At 38.0% G+C, this 25,047-nt stretch overlaps 1 protein-coding gene across 1 annotated transcript in view; it reads left to right on the top strand.

The window, feature by feature from the left end:
• Nucleotides 1–25,047, top strand: part of PREX2 (phosphatidylinositol-3,4,5-trisphosphate dependent Rac exchange factor 2) — a 294,568-nt gene that overhangs the window by 200,496 nt on the left and 69,025 nt on the right. Inside the window, exons 32-34 of the mRNA XM_028111247.2 lie at nucleotides 2,196–2,413; nucleotides 7,899–8,001; nucleotides 21,203–21,346. Coding sequence (XP_027967048.1) covers nucleotides 2,196–2,413; nucleotides 7,899–8,001; nucleotides 21,203–21,346 — 465 coding nt within the window. The remainder of the gene's footprint in view (nucleotides 1–2,195; nucleotides 2,414–7,898; nucleotides 8,002–21,202; nucleotides 21,347–25,047) is intronic.

Here is a 25,047-nt window from a genome sequence, read left to right as displayed (position 1 = left end):
AAGCAATTTGAAGATAACTATTTCTGCTAGTGGCAAAGTTACTAACCCTTGTGATCTAAAGGTTTTTCAGTGGAACTGGATCCTTCCTTCTCTAACTTGAGCTTTCCATTGTTGATAGAAGGCATTTCTTTCCAATTCAATTTTGATTATGAAATTATTCTCAGGTTATAAGTGGAAGTATTTCTGCCAAAACTACTGAAGGATTATTTTAATTTCCCTAGATTTTCTGCTTTGCTATAGAACAACAGAAAGCAAAACAAGACTGTACAATAAAGATATAGGGCAATTTTATTTAGTTTCTGTCTTGCATCTCAGCACTGCAGCTACACATTTGGGCTAACAAGCTATGTGAATTACCCTTTTAGGTCAAACTAAATCCAGACACTACAAGAAGAGAATGAGCTCATACATTTTCATTTCACTTAATTTGTTTGTTAGTTGCTCTACTGGTTCATTATTTTCACCTATTAATTCAGTAAATAGTTATTGAATGTCTACACTTTGTTAGAAATTGTGTACAACAACAGAATAGGTGTTTTGCTTTTTTCTTAATCAAGAATTGGACAAAGTTTTTTCCTACTTGAGCTATTTTACAGTTACTTGTAAAACACTCTTTTCCATCTATTTGAATGAGGCACATGGTATATAATTAAGGGAAATGTCTGACACATGTTATTGATTAAATTAATAAGTTGAACCATATGGAATTGCCATATTCGACCATTTTGACCAAGTAAAGCAACAAGTTCGTATAGATCAACATAATAAATGAATATTTGCATTATAAAATTAAATATTTTAAATATTTAATCCTTTTTCTAATAAAATTTTCAAGAGTAGCTTTTACTAACAGTGAAACGAGGTAACACACAGCAATTACATTATGTGTTCACATGCCTTTGATGGTTATTAAAAACATATGTCCATTGTTATTGGTAAACAACTTAAAAATTATGCCTTTTTATCGATAAAGCAAGAACTCATGGCAACATTTATGTCTATGTTATGCACTAATATTGACAGTGCTTCATTTCAGAAAATTCTGAGCCCTTGAAATACTCAATACACTTCTGAAAATACGAGTATTTTTTCTTTTGTTGTTCATCTAGTACAAGTGATTTTTCAATGTACAGAATGTATGGCTTGGCATTTATATAGTTCATGGAGTTTGTAAATATCCAAAAATGCAAAGAGGTGAATCTCTGTGATCAGGTTCTCAGAGGCAAGCTTCTTTCCACTTGAAAAAACTGTGGCCCAGGAGTGGCCATTCACAGGTAAATATAGCTTAAATATGGGTCAATCAAAAATCAAGCCAATTGCAGAATAAGAATCCTTGTGAAAATCAATGTATGTTAAACTGTAAACACATTCCTTATTTCAGAGAAATACAATAATTTATAAACTGGACATATTTATAACTCATAAAGTTTAATAGGTAAATCCAAGAGATCCAGGTTTGCTTATTGTTACAATCAGACATCAATACTCTTTCCCTATGTGCATTTCACCTTAATATTTGAGTAAGTTTATTAGGTCATTTAAAAAAATTAGTATTGGGGCGCCTGGGTGGCTCAGTCGGTTAAGCGTCTGCCTTTGGCCCAGGTCATGATCCCGGGGTCCTGGGATCAAGTCCCACATCGGGCTCCCTGCTAAGCAGGGAGTCTGCTTCTCCCTCTGCCGCTGCCCCCTCCCCGTGCTCATGCTCTCTCTCTCTCTCCCCCTCTCCCTCTCCCCTCCCCTCTCTGTCCCTCTCAAATAAATAAATAAAATCTTTAAAAAAATAAAAATAAAAAAATTAGTATTAATGTATTTCATTGCCAACACAAACTAAAAAATTGGACTTTGATTTTCCTTTAGGGAGTATCATGCAACAAACACAAACTGTGTTCCATCAAAAAATAACCAAACCCTCATTTTTTTCCCTTGGGTTTTATAAAACAATTTAATGATTGCAAAATAAAGTCACGATTAAGAAAAACTTAATTTTTCTTTACATTTTTCTGGTGTTTAATATTTTTTAAAAAGTGTCTGTGCCAAAGTGTTTGTGCTCATTAGTAGAGCTCAAATTCACATTTTTCACATGGTTTGAGTTTGGTGAAAGGATGAAATAACACCAGCTATATATGCTTAATGAATTGGTTTTCTTTACCTGTGACATTTTTCCAAAACTGTCTTTATGTCTTCCTGGCTTACAGACAGTGAGACACAGCTCCGAAGAGACATGGTTTTCTGCCAAAGTCTTGTGGCCACCGTGTGTGCCTTCTCCGAGCAGCTCATGGCAGCCTTAAACCAGATGTTTGACAATAGCAAAGACAATGAGATGGACACGGGAGAAGCCAGCAGAAGGTGGCTGGACCAGATAGCGAATGCAGGTGTTCTTTTTCACTTCCAGTCACTCCTGTCGCCAAACCTGGTAAGGAATCACAATGCCTCCCACTGGAGCATACGCTGTAACATATTCCCAGATAAGAAGTGGTTATTCATTATGTGTCAGCAGTCAGCTACTTGAAAAGAATGCATTTTGCCAGGGGCAAATATGATTTAGGTAAGTAGATAGAAGGTATTCCTTCTTTCCTGATTTTTATTTGCTCTCCGGCTGCAAAAAGCTGAGAAAGCCTCCATCTGTTACAAATTCCTGTATCCCTAAGCACTGACTGAGAAAGATCATCAGAGGGAAGAGGGTCTTTCTGCTGTGGTTCCTTATTTCCAGTCCAGAAGAAACAGCCTGCCCTGAAGCCCAAGCTCCCGTTGAGGTTGATGTTGGGAACATGCTTGATAGACAATATCTGACAACTTGCATGCCATACTGTCTGACAGTCTGTTTAAAATTTGTGTATGTTCAACGATTTTATTTCCTTTCTTTGTATGCATGTTTGTCCTGTTAAATCTAAGAATATTCCATATTCCATATTTATGCATCCATTTCCCACAGTGCTATGAGGAAAGTATCTCAAAATATTTGACAAATAAAAGTGGTTTTTTAACATATCCTTTTTGTGGTTCTGATAGTTGTCATGATGTTTAAGGCAAATATGTTCACTCATATATACACTTAAGGAGCTCATTAAATAGAATCGTGATTTTATTTTATTTTTTTTAAAGATTTTATTTATTTATTTGAGAGAGAATGAGAGATAGAGAGCACGAGAGGGAAGAGGGTCAGAGGGAGAAGCAGACTCCCTGCTGAGCAGGGAGCCCGATGTGGGACTCGATCCCGGGACTCCAGGATCATGACCTGAGCTGAAAGCAGTCGCTTAACCAACTGAGCCACCCAGGCGCCCTAAATAGAATTGTGATTTTAAACATGAAATGCTGTGTCACCTGTTAAATTACACACAGAATATGTGGCTACCAAGTAATGGTTGAGTTTTTAAACAGATGTATGTGACTTTATATATAAAGTGACTATACACTTTAATGAAGATAGGAAGGTAATTGCAGTATTGCAGTCGTAAAATGGTTCTGGAATGAAAGGTAAGGAAGTCCACCTCAGTGTACTTCAGAGAAACAGATACTTTTGAAAAGACTTCTACGTACTCCATATTGGTGATCAGTTTCTTATTTGGTTGCCAGTAAAACTAAGAAAGGTTTAACTAATGAAAATTTTGAAATAAGGCACTTTTAGAAATGTTTTAAAATTTAAAAAATATTAATTAATCATTTCTTATCAAATAGAAATTACATAAGATAGGAAGGCCACTTCCTAACACATGGTAGCATGAAGTGTCTGTTGAATGAGTGAATGAATGAGGCTTCATTCCTATTCTACTCCTACTTTAAAACTGCCATTGTTTAATCTACTAGTAGTAGGATTTCTGGGTAATATGGAAATTCTATGTTTAACATTTTGAAGAAGTGCCATACTATTTTCCAAAATGGCTACACTGACCTCAGTGTCCATCAATAGACAAATGAATATATGATGTACAATACACACACACACACACACACACACACACACACACACAGAGGAATATTACTCAGCCATAAAAAAGATGAGATCTTGCCATTTGTGACAACATGGATGGACCTAGAGGGTATAATGTTAGGTGAAATAAGTCAGATTGAGAAAGACAAATACCATATGATTTCACTTATATGTGGAATCTAAAGAACAAAACAAATGGGGGCTCTTGGGTGGCTCAGCTGTTAAGCGTCTGCCTTCAGCTCAGGTCATGATCTCAGGGTCCTGGGATCGAGCCCCACATCGGGCTCCCTGCTCTGCAGGAAGCCTGCTTCTCCCTCTCCCGCTCCCCCTGCTTGGGTTCCCTCTCTCGCCATCTCTCTCTCTGTCAAATAAATGAATAAAATCTTAAAAAAAAAAAGAACAAAACAAGTGAATAAACAAACAAAAGACAGATTCATACCTATAAATACCACAACAAACCGACAGTTGCCAAAGGGAAGGATGGGCAAAATGGGTGAAGGGGAGTGGGAGATGCAGGCTTCCAGTTGTGGAATGAATAAGTCATGGGAATAAAAGGCACAGCATAAGGAAAAATAAAAAAAAGCACAGCATAGGGAATATAGTTAGTGGTATCTTAATAGTGTCGTATGGTGACAGATAGTAACTACAGTGCAGATAGTAACTACAGTTGCGGTGAGCATAGCATAATATGTAGAGAAGTTGAATCACTATGTTGTACACCTGAAACTAATGTAACATTGTGTGTCAACTGTACTCAAAGAAATATATATATGAAATTTTTAAAAATGGCTGTACTATTTTATATTCCCACCCGCAATGTATGAGGGTTACAGTTTCTCCTTACCAACACTTGTGATTGTCTGTTGGATTATAGCCAACCACCTCACAAGTGTAGTATCGCACTGCAGTTTTGAGTTGCATTTCCCCAATGGCTAATGATGTTGATCATCTTTTCATGGGCTTTTTGGCCATTTTACATCTTCTTTGGAGAAACACCTATTCAAATCCTTTGTGTGCTTTTTAATTGAATTGCCTTTTTATTGTTTTAAGTTTTAAGAATTCCTTCTAGAGGCTGGATATAAGTCACTTATCAGATACATAAACTACAAATATTTTTGGGATTGCAAACAACATTAAATTTAAAGTAAAAGTCCCAGCACTTGATTAAACTACTACTACTATGTAACATCCAAGAGAAATGAAAACTTTTGCACAAAAACTTGTACACAGATATTCTTTGCAAGATTATTCATAATAGCTTAAAAGTAGAAACAGCCCAAATGTCTATGAGTTGCTAATTGGATAAATGAGTTGTGGTACAGACATACCATAGAATATTATTCAGCAGTAAAAGAAGAATGGAATACTGACACATGCTACAACATGGACGGACCTTGAAAACATTATGCTGAGTGAAATAAGCCAGTTGCAAAAGACCACATATTATCTGGGTCCATTATTATGTTATATGTGAAATAAGCAAATTTCAGAGACTGAAAGCAGACTAGTGGTTGCCTGGGGCCCAGGACTGGGGAAAAGGATGTGGGGCATGAATACTAGTGGTATGAAGTTCCTTTGTAGGGTGGTGCAAATATAGTAAAATTAGATTATGGTGTTAGTTGCACAACTCTGTGAATATACTAAAAATGCCTACACTATACACTTTAAATGGTGAATTTTATATATGTGAATTACATCTCAAGAAACTGTTTTTTTCTTAGTCTTTTGAAACCCTTAACTTCATTTAAAGATTTGATAAAAAATCCAAAGTTGCTTTAAAAAAAATCAAAGAGACCCATATTTTGTCTGCCTCTGGTAACAAGCGCATAAAAAGTGTGGAAGGTTCTCTGGGAGCGGCAGGAGCCAGGAGTGTGTGTTCGTTCCTGAGCTCTGAGCACAATCCATAGTCACTTGGGTATCACTTTAGCCACATCTGCTGAAGCGTCATGGCTTGCACTGTAGCAACCAGAGGCCCACCTGTTTGGGACATTTCTTCTTTGTATGTATTCTTCTTAATTGGGAAAGTACTGATTCTTCAGTCCTGTTCTTCCTCTTCCAGGTTCATGGCATATACTCTTGCTTACTTACTTCAGTGGACTTTAAAAATTAACAGTTCACTAAACATTTTTCCAGCACTTACTGTGCACCATATACTGCATTAAGTACCAAACCAAGGTGCAAAGGTGATGATTGTCTTAATTTTTTGGTTTCCATGCTATAGATCTTTGGGATCTGGGTTGCCTTGGTGATTCTTTTTCACACAATGGACATTCTTTACTATCTCCTTCACCCTCTATTCATGCTGCCCGAAAAATATGGCTATAAGCTTATGGCAACTTTTAAAAACGTATATAAAGTGGGGCTCCTGGGTGGCTCAGTCAGTTAAGCATCCAACTCTTGATCTCAGCTCAGGTCTTGATCTCAGGGTCATGAATCCAAGCCCTGGGCTGGACTCCACACTGGGGTTGGAGCCTACTTTAAAAAAGTATATATTAAAGCATGTTAAAATCATTATTTAAAAGGATCATTGATACTCTTAAGGAAACAAACGTTACATTTAAAAGATAAGCTGTGTATGATAAGGCTAATTATTCTTTCATCATGCACAAAACTGCTAATAGGAAGGCCAGAATGTAGTCCTAGAAAGATAATATTGCTGAGACATGCACTGAACTTGTTACCGCGTCTGGGCTTACTTGCCTCAACTGTAAAATAATATGCTGTTAGAATGAAAGGAGTGATTAAAACAAATCAGATTGCATAGTCACAGGATTTTATTTTATTTTATTTTATTTTAAAGATTTTATTTATTTATTTGAGAGAGCAAGCATGAGAGAGAGCATGAGAGGGAAGAGGGTCAGAGGGAGAAGCGGACTCCCCGCTGAGCAGGGAGCCCGATGTGGGACTCGATCCCGGGACTCCAGGATCATGACCTGAGCCGAAGGCAGTCGCTTAACCAACTGAGCCACCCAGGCGCCCCATAGTCACAGGATTTTAGATTAAGGCCCTATAAAGGCAAGTAACATAAAAATGATTCTTGTCCCCAAGATCTTTGGAAGAAAATGCATTGCATACATGCAAATTGCTTTTATTATTATAAACAGGATGGCAACTATGTACTGTAGCTTTTCAATAAAACGATATTCTTGCCTTTTAGCTGTTACATTTTTAAGGTTATAGAAGTTTAGAGGCAGATAGATGCTTATTGTATACACATATTTTGTAAATGTTAAAAATCATTATGAGGAATTCTTAATCTCGGGAAACAAACTGAGGGTTGCTGTAGTGGTGGGGGGTGGGAGGGATGGGGTGGCTGGGTGATAGACATTGGGGAGGGTGTGTGCTATGGTGAGCGCTGTGAATTGTGTAAGACTGATGAATCATAGACCTGTACCTCTGAAACAAATAATACATTATATGTTTAAAAAAAAAAGTAGGAAGGGAAAAATGAAGGAGGGGAAATCGGAGGGGGAGACGAACCATGAGAGACTATGGACTCAGAAACAAACTGAGGGTTCTGGAGGGGAGGGGGGTGGGGGGATGGGTTACCCTGGTGATGGGTATTAAAAAGGGCACGTTCTGCGTGGAGCACTGGGTGTTATACGCAAACAATGAATCGTGGAACACTACATCAAAAAGTAATGATGTAATGTATGGTGATTAACATAACATAATAAAATTTTAAAAAATCAATACGGTTTGAATCTAGCTACAATATAGACTGAAAAGTTGTGTAGAACCATTTAGATAATCTAGAAAAAGAAAAATCTAAAACTATAAAAGAGACTTGTAACTTGGAGGGATTTGTTAATTTCATTTTAGGCAGTAAATTCTTAGATAAGTGTTGGTAATTCGGTTTGCATGTAAATAAAACACAAGTGAAGCTACTTAAGGTCTGGCGATGTGATGTTATGTTACGGTCTATCCTATACAATTCTATCATATCATGTATTGTTTCCTTTCCTTTTAGACAGATGAACAAGCCATGCTAGAAGATACACTTGTTGCACTATTTGATTTGGAAAAAGTTTCTTTTTACTTTAAGCCATCAGAAGAGGAACCACTGGTTGCAAGTAAGTAGTTAAATGGTTCATAAGTGTTTCACAGAATTTTTTTGGCATCAAACAACATATGGCATAACTTTGATATTAATATATTTGATATATAGTTCAAATTGTTTTATACAAAGTATTATATTTAGGGGAAAATAATAATAACCAACTGTGGCAGTGATAGAAAATAATATAATTTAAATCTATAGATAATTCTAAGCTTTTATTTTTATACATTAGTTTGGCCTCCAAAACTTTTCTTGAGTGTGTGCATCAAAATTTTGTTCTAGTCAAGATTTTTTTTTTCCTGTTACTGTGATAACATATATAAATGATAAAGTTTACCATTTAACCAGTTTTCAGTGTATAATTCAGTGGCATTAATTACTTTCACAATGTTGTACAACCATTTCCACCACCCATCTTCAAAACTTTTTCATCCTACTTAACAGAAACTCCATACTCATTACCCAATAACTCCCCATTCTTCCTCCTCCAGTCCATAGTAACCTCTGTTCTACCTTCTGTCTCTATGCAGGTGCATAGAGTACTTTACATAAGTGGGATCATAGAATATTTGTCCTCTCTGCTGCTTTTTTCATGTCAGTTTTTTTAAATAAAAGGACTGCCCTAATATTTCTGACTATAGTGGATAAACTCAGTGGCCTCCAGGATTTTATGCAAATATATAACAATTATATAGCAAAACTGACTGAATTGAGTTTTCCTTTCTTATTTCAGTTGATCCTGTAGAGAATGTATTAGCAGGCAATGAATACAAGTATTTAGGGCCAAGAAGAAAGAGAGGAAGCCTAAGTTATGTTCATATTGTGTAAAATTTAGATCTAAACCAATCAAGAAAGACATAATTATTTGATTTGGCAATAATGGATAAAATTTATAATTCAGAAGATGTAAACATATATTCTACATTTTCCCTACCTTAACAATGAAAATGGCAATCATTACATCTGAGTGTCAAATTTTAATGTGTGTAAATTATAATTACATTAAGTGTCTTGATTCATTTATTTATCCTGTACTGTTTCCAAGATGGCAAAATCTTTCCTGTCTTCTTTGCTGTCGTATCTCCGGCACCCAAGAGAGTGTCTGTAATGAAAAAGGCAATATTTTTTTTTTCAAGGAAATGAATGAATAAATATCAATTAAGTGTATACAGTCGGTAGGAAAAATGGTTTTTTTTTTTTTTTTAAGATTCCATTTATCCGACAGTGAGAGACACAGCAAGAGAGGGAACACAAGCAGGGGGAGTGGGAGAGGGAGAAGCAGGCTTCCCGCGGAGCAGAGAGCCCGATGCGGGGCTCGATCCCAGGACCCCGGGATCATGACCTGAGCCGAAGGCAGACGCTCAACGACTGAGCCACGCAGGCACCCCAGGAAAAATGGTTTTATGGTTACAAAAATAGAAGGAAAAAACAGGTGTAAAGAATAAAGGAGAGAATTTCAAAAGAACATAGTTGTAACTAATGTTGCAAAGAAGTTACTTTATGAATGGAATTGAAGGATTGAAAAGTAACCCTTCAATTTTGCCTTTTGCCACCATTAAACCTAACAAATGGAATATTTTAGAGGCATACATTCAGAGAAATAGAAATATCTAGGCTTTAATCTCTGTATCTTTGCTGCGAGTTATCATCATTTATCTGCCATTTCAACATTATGAATAGGCTTAAAATGTATCTATCAACCCAAGAAATCTTTAGCAGTTTGTTATTTTTCTGTTTCTTGTTTTTATTGGAAGTGTGAGGGTCCTATGTATTACATAAGGTAGAAGATGTGAACTTCTTCAGGGCTGGGAAAGGTTCTTATTTGTTTTCATATTCCTAATGTATAGAATGGTAAGTAGGAACCCAATAAATATTCATTTAAATCATTAAATAATCATTTAGTCTGATTTAAGAATGATAAGCATACATTCATTCATCAAAATTTCTTAAATCCTACTTATGGCCAAGCACTATTCTAGATGTTGGATACAGGAGAGTACTAAGTAAACATATGCCTCTTGGAGCTGATATTCAAGTGGGGAGAGATTAATAATAAGCAACATAAATAACTTAATTTGATCATAAACTAGAAGACAATAATGTGAATGTATGAGAGGAAATAGAAGAGAACAAAGGATAACAATGCAGGGGCAGGTGAGAGGTTGCAAATATTTAACAAGCTAAGAAAGCCTTACCAAAAAGGAGGGCAGAGACCTAAAGAGGTGGAGAGGTATTTGGAAGAGGGGTGTTCCAGACTCTGAGGTGGGAACAGGTGTAGCATGCTCTCAGGATAGCAAGGAGGCCTGTGTGACTGGGGCGGCATGGGTGAGGTGAAAGAGCAGGGCATGAGAACAGAGAGGCGGCCAGACCATTGAAAGAACTTCGCCTTTCTAATTAAGCCATGGAGCAGAGGAATGACATGATCTGGCCTACATATTGAAGGCTACCTCTGACGGCTCTGTTGAATAGAGCATTGTTGGGGTCAAGGACAGAAGCAGAACGACCAGTTAGGAAGCTACTTCAGTGGCCCAGGTTGAAAGATGATGGCGACTTGACCTTGAGGGTAGCTGTGGGGATGGTAAAAGTCGATTCTGTATGTATTAAATTATGAAGGTAGAGAGAATAGAATTTTATTAAAGTTTCATCTTCACTGACAAATGAGAGAGAATGAGAACATGAATTACAACGTTAAGGATTTAGGTTATATTCAAGGGAGAACTTGGTAAAGGGGATTAATTGATAAGGATAATATTATTTCAACAAGTTGTATGGTCTTCTGTGGGCATGTATAAAATAGAATATATTTTCATTTCCTTTAATAATGTAGGCATAATTTTGCCAAAGGCAGAGAAATTCTATTTTCACATTATAGCCTGTTTTTCCTTTTAAATTTTGCTTGAGGAGCCGGAGCCATAAGCTCACAGGAGTACGGTTTTCCATTGTTCAAATATGACATTACTGGCGAATAGTCTGTTGAACAAGCAGGCAAGGGAGCCGTGTTATAAGCTCGATAAAATACTTATTGCATAGCTACCATGAGAGATTTAACTTCAGCATATTGAAAAATATAATAAATATTAAAAATTAAATAATTTAAGACCATGTAATATTCATATATAAATGCACATATATCTGTGACAAACATAAAAATTCGTATATATTTTTAAGTATTACCCCAAAGGTTAACCTCAACTTCTGTGAAAACAGATCCCTAGTGAAAGGTCACTTGCAATGCTACACTATCAGATGTTCCAAGCAAGTTACTAACAGTGATGACAGGAGTATTGTTATCCTTTTAAGTTGATTCAGGAAAGAAGAGAATTTTTCAATACCTAAGTCTCATCACATCCTATCTAAGTGGTGGAAGGAAACTAGAGCTTTATTATTAATTGCATGTGATTTGATCTTTCTGTGAGCTTAGAAGCAGAGGCGTCAGATCAACAAATTAATTTGCATCACTGTAGTGAAGACTCTTTTGGCTGCATGTCTTTGAGGGAAGGACCCAGTGCGAGTACAGAGGGGAGGAAGCATGAAGATAGAAAGAGAACACTGGTTTTGAAGATAAACTTGTGTTCCAACCCTACACCCCTCTTATCCACAAACATGAGAGTACTAGCTTTCCCTGACTCATGGGGCTTAAATAAGATAATGTATTCAAAAGTCTCTAGCATTATGTGAGGCTCATGGTGGTATTCAGTAAATACTTGAATCCATCCTCCTCACTTTATTACTCTGTATTATTTTTAAAAAGCTGTATTTAGCATTTCTCATCATCATATTTTTTGCATTAAAGAATAATGAGATTTTGAAGAAATACGGCGTGCCAGGCAAGTAGAACTCAAATATCTGGATTGAAGACATTTAATTTTCTTTGAAGAAATAATTATTAAGTATATACACCATGCCAAATGCTGAACTAAGTTCTGGAGATATAGTAGTGACTAAATAAAGACCCTGTTGTTGCAACTGAGAAAGTAGTGAGAGACACAAAGTGGCAATGTAACCCACGACAGTATAGGGAAAGTACCAGATCCTTCCTATGCCATATTATGTAATTAGTGAAGGAGCAGTCAGTGAGCTAAATGATTAGGTTGTATAAAACTAAATATATTTTGGGGGGCGGAGCAAGATGGCAGAGGAGTAGGAGACCTGGATTTCGTCTGGTCTCAGGAATTCAGCTGAATAGGGATCAAACCATTCTGAACACCTACGAACTCAACAGGAGATCAAAAAAGAGAGTAGCAACAACTCTCTGAACAGAGAAGCGACCACTTACTGGAAGGTAGGACGTGCAGAGAAGTGAATCCGAGGTGATATTCGGGAGGATAGACGGCGGGAGAGGGGGCCTCCGTCGGCCGCTTCTGGCAAGTGACAGAGCCGCAGAGCACAAAATCGGAACTTTTAGAAGCCGGCTCCACTGAGGGACGTCGCTCCAGTGGCTAAGTGGGGTATGGAACCCTCGTGGGACAGTGTGGTCTCAGGACCCTCGGGGTCACAGAAAGACCGGGGGTGCCTGAGTGCAGCAGAGCTCCCAGGTATTGGAGCGGGGAAGCCGGCTGCAGAGACGGAGCTGAGGCGCGGGCTCGCAGCTCGGGGTTGCCATAAATGGTGATCCGCAGCCCAGTTGGGCCACTGCTCCTCCAGCAGGGACCCAAGCAGCAGAGCCGGGGAGACTCCCCTTCCTCCCCCGGGAGGAATGGCGCGGGAGCACACCACAGGGATCTGCTGGGTTTGGAGACTCCACACGGGGTCGGGTGCCAGAGATAGAAACGCTCGGTCACAGGCCGGGTGAGCACGGAGTGCGGATGGAGACCGGGGAGATGGGAGTGACTGCTTTTCTCTGGGGGTGCACTGAGGAGCGGGGCCCCAAGTTCTCGGCTCCTCCGGGTGGAGATTGGGAGGCCACCATTTTCACTCTCGTCCTCCAAAGCTGTATGGAAAGCTTGCAGGGAACAAAAGCTCCCGAGAGAAAACCCGAGCAGATTACTTAGCCCGGACCGACAAGGCCGGGGCAATTCTGCCTCCAGCAAAGACGTTTGGGAACCACGGCAACAGGCCCCTCCCCCAGAAGATCAGCACGAACAGCCAGCCAAGACCAAGTTTACCGATCAAGGAGAATGGGAGAACTCCAGCGCTAGGGGAATACTGCACATAGAATTCATAGCTTTTTTACCATGATTCATTAGCTTTTCAAAGTTAATTTTTTAACTGGTTTTTTTTTTTCGAATTTTTCTTTTTCCCTTTTTCAACCAACATCTTATCAATCCCTTTTTGAAAAAAAAATTTTTATTTTTCATTTTTAGAGTCATATTCTATTCCTTCATAGTAGATACCCTTATTTTTGGCATATATATATAAGTTGTTCTCCCCTTAAAATTTTGAGATACAGTTTCTTCTAACAGATCAAAATATACCCTAAATCACTAGTGTATGGCTTTCTTCCAGTCTCCTGCCTGATCACATTCTCTCCCTTTTTTTTCTTTTTTTTTTAAATCTTTTTTCAAACAACTTCTTATCTTATTAATTCGTTTTATAAAATCTTTTATAATTTTCATCTTTACACTCATCTTCCATCCCTTCATTGTATCAACCCTTATTTTGTACATATATCAGTCTTTCTTTAAAATTTTAGGAGGCACTTTCTTCTAACAGACCAAAATACACCCAAAATCCAGTGTGTGACACTGATCTATGCACTAGCCTGATCATATTTGATCATAGTCTGTTTTTTTGTATTGTTCTGTTTTTGTTTTTATCTTTTTCTTTTTGTTTTTTTCTTTCTTTTCTCTTTCTTTTTTCTTCCTTTCCCTTTCTTTTCCCCTGGTTTCAGGTATTTTCTGATTTGTATAGAGTATATTTGCTAGGGACGTTGTTAACCTGTTAGCATTTTGTTCTCTCATTCATCTATTCTCCTCTGGACAAAATGACAAGACGAAAAAAATCACCTCAGCAAAAAGAACAAGAGGTAGTACCGTCTGCCAGGGACCTACTCAATATGGACATTAGTATGATGTCGGACCTAGAGTTCACAATCATGATTTTAAAGATACTAGCTGGGCTTGAAAAAAGCATGGAAGTTATTAGAGACACCCTTCCTGTAGAAATAAAAGAACTAAAATCTAACCAAATCGAAATCAAAAAGTCTATTAATGAAGTGCAATCAAAAATGGGGGCAGTAAATGCTAGGATAAATGAGGCAGAAGAGAGAATCAGCAATATAGAAGACCAAAGGATGGAAAATAAAGAGGCTGAGAAAAAGAGAGAGAAACAACTACAGGATCACGAGGGCAGAATTCGAGAGATAAGCGATACGAAAAGACGAAACAACATTAGAATAATTGGGATCCCAGAAGAAGAAGAAAGAGAGAGAGGGGCAGAAGGTATATTGGAGCAAATAATAGCAGAGAACTTCCCTAATGTGAGGAAGGAAACAGGCATCAAAATCCAGGAGGCACAGAGAACCCCTCTCAAAAATCAATAAAAATAGGTCAACACCCCTATATCTAATAGTAAAACTTACGAGTCTCAGAGACGAAGAGAAAATCCTGAAAGCACCTTGGGAGAAGAGATATGTAACCTACAATGGTAGAAATATTAGATTGGCAACAGACCTATCCACAGAGACCTGGCAGGCCAGAAAGGACTGGCATGATATCTTCAGAGCACTAAACGAGAAAAATATGCAGCCAAGAATACTATATCCAGCTAGGCTATCATTGAAAATAGAAGGAGAGATAAAAGCCTCCAGGACAAACAAAAACTAAAGGAATTTGCAAACACAAAACCAGCCCTACAAGAAATATTGAAAGGGGTCCTCTAAGCAAAGAGAGAGCCTAAAAGCAGGATAGACCAGAACGGAACACAGACAATATACAGTAACAGTCACCTTACAGGCAATACAATGGCACTAAATTCATATCTTTCAATAGTTACCCTGAATGTAAATGGGCTAAATGCCCCAATCAAAAGACACAAGCTATCAGAATGGATTAAAAAACAAGACCCATCAATATGCTGTATGCAAGAGACTCATTTTAGACCCAAAGACACCCCCAGATTGAAAGTGAGGGGGTGGAAAACCATTTACCATGCTAATGGACACCAAAAGAAAGCTGGGGTGGCAATCCTTCTATCAGACAAATTAGATTTTAAAACAAAGACTGTAATAAGAGGTGAGGAAGGACACTATATCCTACTTAAAGGGTCTATCCACCAAGAAGATCTAACAATTGTAAATATCTACGCCCCTAACATGGGAGCAGCCAATTATCTAAGGCAATTAATAACAAAAGCAAAGAAACACATTGGCAACAATACAATAATAGTGGGGGAATTTAACATCCCCCCACACTGAAATGGACAGATCATCTAAGCAAAAGATCAACAAGGAAATAAAGACTTTAAACGACACACTGGACCAAATGGACTTCACAGACATTTTCAGAACATACCATCCCAAAGCAATGGAATACACATTCTTCTCTAGTGCCCATGGAACATTCTCCAGAATAGATCACATCCTAGATCACAGATCAGGTCTCAACCGGTACCAAAAGATTGGGATGATTCCCTGCATATTTTCAGACCACAGTGGTTTGAAACTAGAACTCAATCACAAGAGGAAAGTTGGAGAGAACTCAAATACATGGAGGCTAAAGAGCATCCTACTAAAGAATGAATGGGTCAACCAGGAAATTAAAGAGGAATTAAAAAAATTCATGGAAACCAATGGAAACGAAAACACAACTGTTCAAAATCTTTGGGATGCAGCAAAGGCAGTCCTGAGAGGAAAGTATATAGCAATACAAGCCTTTCTCAAGAAACAAGAAAGGTCTCAAATACACAACCTAACCCTACACCTAAAGGGGCTGGAGAAAGAACAGCAAATAAAGCCTAAACCCAGCAGGAGAAGAGACATAATAAAGATCAGAGCAGAAATCAATGAAATAGAAACCAAAAGAACAGTAGAAGAGATCAACGAAACTAGGAGCTGGTTCTTTGAAAGAATTAACAAGATTGATAAACCCCTGGCCAGACTGATCCAAAAGAAAAGAGAAATGACCCAAATCCACAAAATCATGAATGAAAGAGGAGAGATCACAACCAACACCAAGGACATACAAACAATTATAAGAACATATTATGAGCAACTCTATGCCAGCAAATCAGATAACCTGGAAGAAATGGGTGCATTCCTAGAGATGTATCAACTACCAAAATTGAACCAGGAAGAAATAGAACACCTGGACAGACCTATAACCACTAAGGAAATTGAGGCAGTCATCAAAAATCTCCCAACAAACAAAAGCCCAGGGCCAGTTGGCTTCCCAGAGAATTCTACCAAACATTTAAAGAAAAATTAATACCTATTCTCCTGAAACTGTTCCAAAAAATAGAAATGGAAGGAAAACTTCCAAACTCATTTTATGAGGCCACCATTACCTTGATCCCCAAACCAGACAAAGACCCCATCAAAAAGGAGAATTACTGACCAATATCCTTGATGAACATGGATGCAAAAATTCTCACCAAAATACTAGCCGTTAGGATCCAACAGTACATTAAAAGGATTATTCACCATGACCAAGTGGGATTTATCCCTGGGCTGCAAGGCTGGTTCAACATCCGCAAATCAATCAATTTGATACAATATATTAATAAAAGAAAGAACAAGAATCATATGATCCTCTCAATAGATGCAGAAAAAGCATTTGACAAAGTGCAGCATCCTTTCTTGATCAAAACTCTTCAGTGTAGAGGGATAGAGGGTACATACCTCAATATCATAAAAGCCATCTTTGAAAAATCTACAGCAAATTATCATTCTCAATGGGGAAAAGCTGAGAGCTTTCCCCCTAAGGTCAGGAACGCGGCAGGGATGTCCACTATCACCACTGCCATTCAACATAGTATTAGAAGTCCTAGCCAAAGCAATCAGACAACAAAAGGAAAGCAAAGCCATCCAAATCGGCAAAGAGGAAGTCAAACTCTCACTCTTTGCAGATGATATGATACTGTATGTGGAAAACCCAAAAGACTCCACCCCAAAACTGCTAGAACTCATACAGGAATTCAGTCACGTAGCAGGCTATAAAATCAATGCACAGAAATCAGTGGCATTCCTATACACCAACAACAAGACAGAAGAGAGACAAATCAAGGAGTCGATCCCATTTACAATTGCACCCAAAACCATAAGATACCTAGGAATAAATTTAACCAAAGAGGCAAAGGATCTGTACTCAGAAAACTATAAAATACTCATGAAAGAAATTGAGGAAGACACAAAGAAATGGAAAAACGTTCCATGCTCATGGATTAGAAGAACAAACATTGTGAAGATGTCAATGCTACCTAGAGCAATCTACACATTCAGTGCAATCCCCATCAAAATACCATCCACTTTTTTCAAAGAAATGGAACAAATAGTCCTAAAATTTGTATGGAACCAGAAGAGACCCGGAATAGCCAGAGGAATGTTGAAAAAGAAAAGCAAAGCTAGCGGCATCACAATTCCAGACTTCCAGCTCTATTCCAAAGCTGTCATCATCAAGAAAGTATGGTACTGGTACAAAAACAGACACATAGATCAATGGAACAGAATAGAGAGCCCAGAAATCGACCCTCAACTCTATGATCAACTAGTCTTTGACAAAGCAGGAAAGAATGTCCAATGGAAAAAAAGACAGTCTCTTCAACAAATATTGGACAGCCCCATGCAGAAGAATGAAACTGGACCATTTCTTTACACCACACACAAAAATAGACTCCAAATGTTTGAAAGACCTAAACGTGAGACAGGAGTCCATCAAAATCCTAAAGGAGAACGCAGGCAGCAACCTCTTCGACCTCAGCCGCAGCAACTTCTTCCTGGAAACATCGCCAGAGGCAAGGGAAGCAAGGGCAAAAATGGATTATTGGGATTTCATCAAGATAAAAAGCTTTTGCACAGCAAAAGAAACAGTCCACAAAACCAAAAGACAACTAACAGAATGGGAGAAAATATTTGCAAATGACATATCAGATAAAGGGCTAGTATCCAAAATCTATAAAGAACTTATCAAACTCAACACCCAAAGAACAAATAATCCAATCAAGAAATGGGCAGAAGATATGAACAGACATTTTTCCAAAACACATCCAAATGGCCAACAGACACATGAAAAAGTGCTCAACATCGCTCGGCATCAGGGAAATCCAAATCAAAACGTCAATGAGATACCACCTCACACCAGTCAGAATGGCTCAAATTAACAAGTCAGGAAACGACAGATGTTGGCGGGTATGTGGAGAAAGGGGAACCCTAGGTATTTACCACAAAGATACAAATGTAGGGTTCCGAAGGGGTACGTGCACCCCGATGTTTATAACAGGAATATCCACAAGAGCCAAACTGGAAAGAACGAAGATGTCCATCGACAGGTGAATGGATAAAGAAGATGTGGTATATATACACAGTGGAATATTATGCAGCCATCAAAAGGAATGGGATCTTGCCATTTGCAACGATGTGGATGGAACTGGAGGGTGTTATGCTGAGTGAAATAAGTCAATCAGGGAAAGACATGTATCATATGACCTCACTGATATGAGGAATTCTTAATCTCAGGAAACAAAGTGAGGGTTGCTGGAGTGGTGGGGGTGTGGGAGGGATGGGGTGGCTGAGTGATAGACATTGGGGAGGGTATGTGCTATGGTGAGTGCTGTGAATCGTGCAAGACTTTTGAATCACAGATCTGTACCTCTGAAACAAATAATGCAATATATGTTAAGAAAAAAAAAAGAAGATAGCAGGAGGGGAAGAATGAAGGGCGGGAAATTGGAGGGGGAGAGTAACCATGAGAGACGATGGACTCTAAAAAACAAACTGAGGGTTCTAGAGGGGAGGGGGTGGGGGGATGGGTTAGCCTGGTGATGGGTATTAAAGAGGGCACGTTCTGCGTGGAGCACTGGGTGTTATGCACAAACAATGAATCATGGAACACTACATCCAAAACTAATGATGTTATGTATGGTGATTAACATAACAATAAAAAAACCTAAATATATTTTATGGAAAATCTTCGTGTTTTTGGAGAATAATATAATGATTGCAGATCTTTCCGCCCTTTTATGGTGATACAGGTAAATTTACTATAATGATTAGGGGAATGTATATTTTTGAGCTTCCACTCTTTCCATATGGACCAGGCACTGTGCCTGGAGCTGTGGATGCCATGGTGAATAGGACAGACATATCCCTATCTTCATGTAGCTCACAACCTACTTGGGAGAAAACAAATAAGGAATCAATGACAAAGATGATTAGGCCCATGATAAATCCTCTGCAGCAAATAAGCAGTGCATAATGAATGAGGATCACGTGGCCTTTTAAGTGGTCAACAGGGAAGGGCTCTCAGCAGAAGTAGCTTTTAAGCTGAAATCCAAAGGGCCAGCAAGACCCAACCCTGCAGAGGGTCAAGGAACAGCAATTTAGGCAAAGGGAGCTAACAACTTCTTAAAAGACTTATTTTCAAACTCCTGGGCCCATTCAGTGATGGAGAGCCCTGCTTACAGCGATGGGATGCCGCTGTTGAAACTCCTTTCTAGAATGAATCTCTCTGTAGGGTGGAACCAGAGACCTTTTCCTCGTGCATTGTTTTTGAAGCCTTAAATCATTACATAGTCCTAATCATCAAATTTTTCATAGCAGCTGAATTTCCATAAATAAAAGGCAGCAATTTTCAGCTCTACATTATTATGCACTTTTATAGGTATACCAATTACTTTGAAAGTCTTCATTCTTTCACTCGTAGTTTTAACTTCATTTGAAATTTAATATGCTTGATAATGTTCGGTCATTTTCAGTTTCTTAGGTCCTGGTAGAGCATTTTTATTTTTTCTTTGTTAGTCCTATAATACGGAACTCCAACTGCTGCATTATTATTTTCCTTTCAAAAACATTATCCATTTGATAACAGAGATTGGCCACCTTGGTGCCAAAAGATAAAGGAATGGAATTTTAAAAGTTGAAATATAAATGAAAGATATTGCATGAAAAAAGGAACTCAAATATACAAATACTTAGTGTATACACATAGGGGTTTTCTTCAGTGTCCAGGCATCCTTTTTCTTTATTATAGAGCCAGGGAAAAAAAGATTTTCCCAGTCATTAAAATCCAGTTAATTTCCAACTCTTCAATTGAGAAATGTATTCTCTTTCCTAAACCAAAATCCTTTATACCTCCCTCAAACATATAGAAACAAAAATAAAATAAGCATTATTATATGACATAAAAGAGACTTGTAGATGTTAATACAATACCTCTGCTATTGATATGCATAATTAGATATATTTAATAAGAAACCTGGAATCTCTGTTCATTAATGGTATTTAACCTTGAACTCTGCTTTTACAAATAATTTTATTTAAGAAGCAGGTTAGAACTAACAAATATTGAGTCAAGAACATGTATTAAATGTCTACTATATTTTTGCCTTAATTTTGAATTGGTTAATATGACTATTCTAGCTTTTTTAATGAACTGGAAATTATTTGTCATGGATAAGTGACATAAAATGAAAAGGATTTATGATAGCACTGTGAAATACTCCTACAGCATGGTAGCTTTTCAGGTTGGTTGTTTTTTGGGGTTTGGGTTTTTTTTATTTTCTTGTTCTCGAGTAATTAAATTCAGGATCTTTGTGAAAACCGAATTTGGACAGATAATTTCTAAGGACTGTAAGGCATCAACAGAGGTAATACACTTTTGATCTGATGCTCAGAGAATGGAACTTGCAAAACCCATGCTAATTTTGATAATGGTTGCTATGTACCCAATTTCTTGTACACTGCTTAGGAATTGTACCCCAAGGACTCATTTTGACTAAAATATGAATGAGACAGATGCCCTGGGAGATTCTGATTCCAAACCATGTGTAACTAAACTTCTCATTTAGTTAAGTGAGGCATCTGGCGTGTCAAAGTATAACCAAGTTTCCTATTGTAGAATTTTATATACAGTACGGTAATAAATCTGTTGCTTTAGCTGATAAGAATCTGATTGAATACTCTTTCACTGAATAGCAAGTTTGCCTAACCTGAACTTGACATACATGGGTACTTTTAATATATTAGTTTCTAGTGATTTTCAAGATTTTTAAAAAAGTTAACAAATATACTTTATAACATATCCTGATTTTTGGAAATAATGTAACATTAAATGTCATTTTAGATGTTCCTCTTACTTATCAAGCAGAGGGAAGCCGGCAGGCTCTGAAAGTTTACTTCTACGTTGATAGTTATCATTTTGAACAACTGCCTCAACGTTTGAAAAATGGAGGAGGATTTAAAATTCACCCTGTTCTTTTTGCACAAGGTAAACTGCTCTCCTTTTTATACGTGTATTTAAATTATTTTATCTCTATTGATTTTTTAAAATACATGTGATTGTTACCATCGTGGGGATTTTTTTCCATTAATTCAAAAATTCCTTCATAGTACCTAGGTAATATATTTACTTCTGGGAATGTTTATTAAGGAAACAATAAGATAAGGTTTAAGGGGCGCTTGGGTGGCTCAGATGGCTAAGTATCTGCCTTCGGCTCAGGTCCTGATCCCAGGGTCTTGGGATCGAGTCCCACATCGGGCTCCTTGCTCAGCGGGGAGCCTGCTTCTCCCTCTGCCTCTGCTGCTCCCCGTGCTTGTGCTCGCTCTCTATCTCTCTGTGTCAAATAAATAAATAAAATCTTTAAAAAAAAAAAGATAAGGTTTAAATGTTTATTAAGTAGGACTGTAAGTATTTACAGTGGGGAAACAAGACATGAGTGATTGAAATAGTAAAGATAAATTAATTTGGCTTAAGTAAAGTATGGGAGAGTCATTAAAATTATATGGGTAAAGATATTTTATGAGATAGAAAAAATTGGGCAATATACACATGCAGGTTACAAAAAAGAATTTATATTATAGATAATGTAATCCATTATCTTAAACATACTTAACGTACATAAAGTGTTTTCTCTATCATCGGGTGATTAAATTGATGATGTTTTTTTTATTCTTTGAATTTTTCTGCATTATGTGATTTTGGTTAGTAAAAATAGATTCCTTTTGTAAATAAAAAAAATTTTGTTTTGACAAGTGAACAATGAGTTTTAATGCAATAGAAGAAATTGAGTTTAACATGAGTAGGAAGATTCTTATGGTGAACTGGTTTACAAGGGAAGGTCCTGGATCTTTTTTTATTTCTGGGGTCGCAATTGCAGCCTCAGACTGATCAGAAGTCCAGATTATTCTAGTGTAGTTTCTTCTGGTCTGTGATATCTTTTTTTAACTCATACTGTGGTCACAAGATTATATCAATTTCTCTGAGCAATTCCACAGAGCATTTCATACATTCTTCTGTGGAGTTTTCAAGAACTGCATTGGTTTTGCTGTGGAATTTTTATATTCTAATAAAAAAATGAGAAGAGTAGAGGAATAAAATCAATCTCTGTAACTTAAGAACAGACAGGCATTTGAAATCAAAATCCACTGCCAAGTGAAAATTCTTGTACCATATGCATATTATTGTAATTCTAAGATAGATTTCCCTTCCTTCAATTGCCAAGGTTTGAAAACAATGACCACCTCAAACAGATACTTGGTAAGAATACATTTCAGCAGAGGAAAATGTCAGGTGCAGAGAAGATCTTAGGAGTTATTAGAAGTTATTTTCATTTTTCTTTGGAAAAAAAAGGTAATACAAGATTCTGTAAAGGAATGAAAAAAAAAAGGAAACAGCAAAAATAGACCTTTGGAGCTATGTTAGGAGAACAGTTAGCCTAAAATATGTTAAAAGCCATTACACAGATAGATAGTTTTAGAAGACAGAAGGGTGCTGGTCTGGAATGTTAACTTTTATAGGGTTTAACCAGAGTTTACAGTTATTAAAGATGCTTCACTTCCTTTCCTTTATTCCCCTTTTTAAAAAGTCTGTCTTTGAAATCATGACTGAGATGACAGATGGCATTTTGCATCTCTTCAAAAAAAATTATTACATTTGTGACACATCACCCATAAATAGCTGAATATTCATACCCAGCAGCAAATGTTCATAGGAAAACGGAGAGTATTTTCCAAGTAACCTTATTTTATAATTGTTGCTAAAGCTAATTTTTAAAAAATCCCTAACTATATATTATTTTAGTGAATATAATATCGCTTTACAAAATGTAAAGAAAAACTGTCGCTAGCATTAGTTTTTAATATTCACACAGCAATAAAATGTGAGAAAGCCAGAGTGGAAAGATGTCTGCAGTTGAGGTCACAGAGAGGGAAAGAAAACTGGGAAACAGCTTGTCTCATTAGCACGGTGGCAGTGATAAGGCTGCTTCCTTAAAGGGTTGCGGAAGTTCCTCTGCACTCATCAGATTCCCATGAGGATTCATTATTACTCACTCTTACTATTCATCAGATTGAGAGAAGCCCAGGAAAGTCAGCCCTAGCTTGAGTAGAGATTACCATCTGGTAATCGAACGTGGTGGAAAATGAAGAGACTCCAAATGGTGTCTATTCCGGAGATGAACGTTTACTCAAAGGGTTTTAGTTTTAGGTGTACATATGTACACAGGTCTTTGCTGGCAAATATTTTAAAAAAATAGAAAAATGAGATAAATTTGAAAGGCTCCTGGGAAAACTATTTATGTCAGCCCTTATAAAGTTGTCTGTTACATCATGTACTTGGAACAGGAAGCAAATGTACTGCTTTCTTCCCATTTTTCTTGCCTGAATGGACCCTTCTGCATAGAAGGGCACAGGAACTGAGAGGGTACCCTGCAGAGATGGCACCAGCTGTGAGATCAGGAATCCCAGTGCCAGAGGCAAGTAGGATACACTTTAGGGAACATGTGTCACTGAAGGCCAGACCTACAGGAGAACAGGAATCTAGGCAAACAGAACAAGTACAGATTGACAAGGTAAAGATCACAGAAGCAGCCAGACAGGAAAGTCAGCACAGAACATAACCAAAATGCTAGAAGGTGAAGATCAGACAAAAGCAGTCTTCTGTAAGTACTTCCTACAGGTCAGGGAATTAACCCTGTTGGGATCCCCAAGCCCTTGGTGAGATAAAGCAAGTGACTATAAACTGTGTGAAAATGGGAGTAAGGAGGATAGATAGTCAAGGTCACTTCCGCCACCCACTCCCCATGGGCTTGTTTTCATGCTGTCTCAGTGGTTCTCAGTACTGGTTGCACATTAATCACCTTGGGGAGGTCTTAGAAAATACCCATGCTTGATCCCACACCAAACTGATTAAGTCAGAATCTCTGGGACATAGGGCCCAGAAACCAGTATATTTTAGAAGCTTTGCAGGTGACTCTAAAGTACATGGGAGTGCGAATTGGTCCCACACCAAACTGATTAAGTCAGAATCTCTGGGACATAGGGCCCAGAAACCAGTATATTTTAGAAGCTTTGCAGGTGACTCTAAGGTACATGGGAGTGCGAAAGCACAGGTCAGTGTGGATTATGAAACACTGTGCAATTATCCAGTTAATCTTTGCTTAATTAGATAATCCATTTCGCAAAGGCTTGACACTTTTAGATTTGGGGGAGCCAGGGCAAGGGAGCTGGGTGTTTTCACTTCTGCATTTTTAGGTCATTAGGATGCAGGCTGCCCCTAGGAGGTGTGATTTGGGTGGGACAGTTTTCTTCAGCAAAGACTGAAGGTGCCCTAAAGAGCTGACAGCTGAGGAATACCTTCTGGGAATCCCAACAGCTAGGCAATAAGCCCATCCTTTCCGGAAGGAGATCCGAGTGGGCGACCTGCCATGATCCATACCTTGTACCCTTAGATCCATTCGAGTCAAGACTAGAAGCGTCTCCTTCATGACTCTAATGGGCTCCCTTCCTGGGGAGATAATCTAGAAGACATGGTAAGGGCACAAGCTATAGCCCCTGCTGCTATAGCTGGTTTGGGGCTGCAACAGATGCTCATCTTCCCTCTTCTGTATTCGTTGTAGATCAGCCTTGTTCTGAACCTGAACCTTCCGGTCTCAGTGGCATGACTAAGACCTACATCCCCAAGGGGTCTAA

This window comes from Eumetopias jubatus, unplaced genomic scaffold (assembly GCF_037043125.1).
Source record: "Eumetopias jubatus isolate StellerSeaLion01/CBP00866 unplaced genomic scaffold, mEumJub1_p1.0 scaffold_4, whole genome shotgun sequence".
NCBI lineage: Eukaryota > Metazoa > Chordata > Mammalia > Carnivora > Otariidae > Eumetopias > Eumetopias jubatus.
This window is presented reverse-complemented; position numbering and strand designations above follow the sequence as displayed.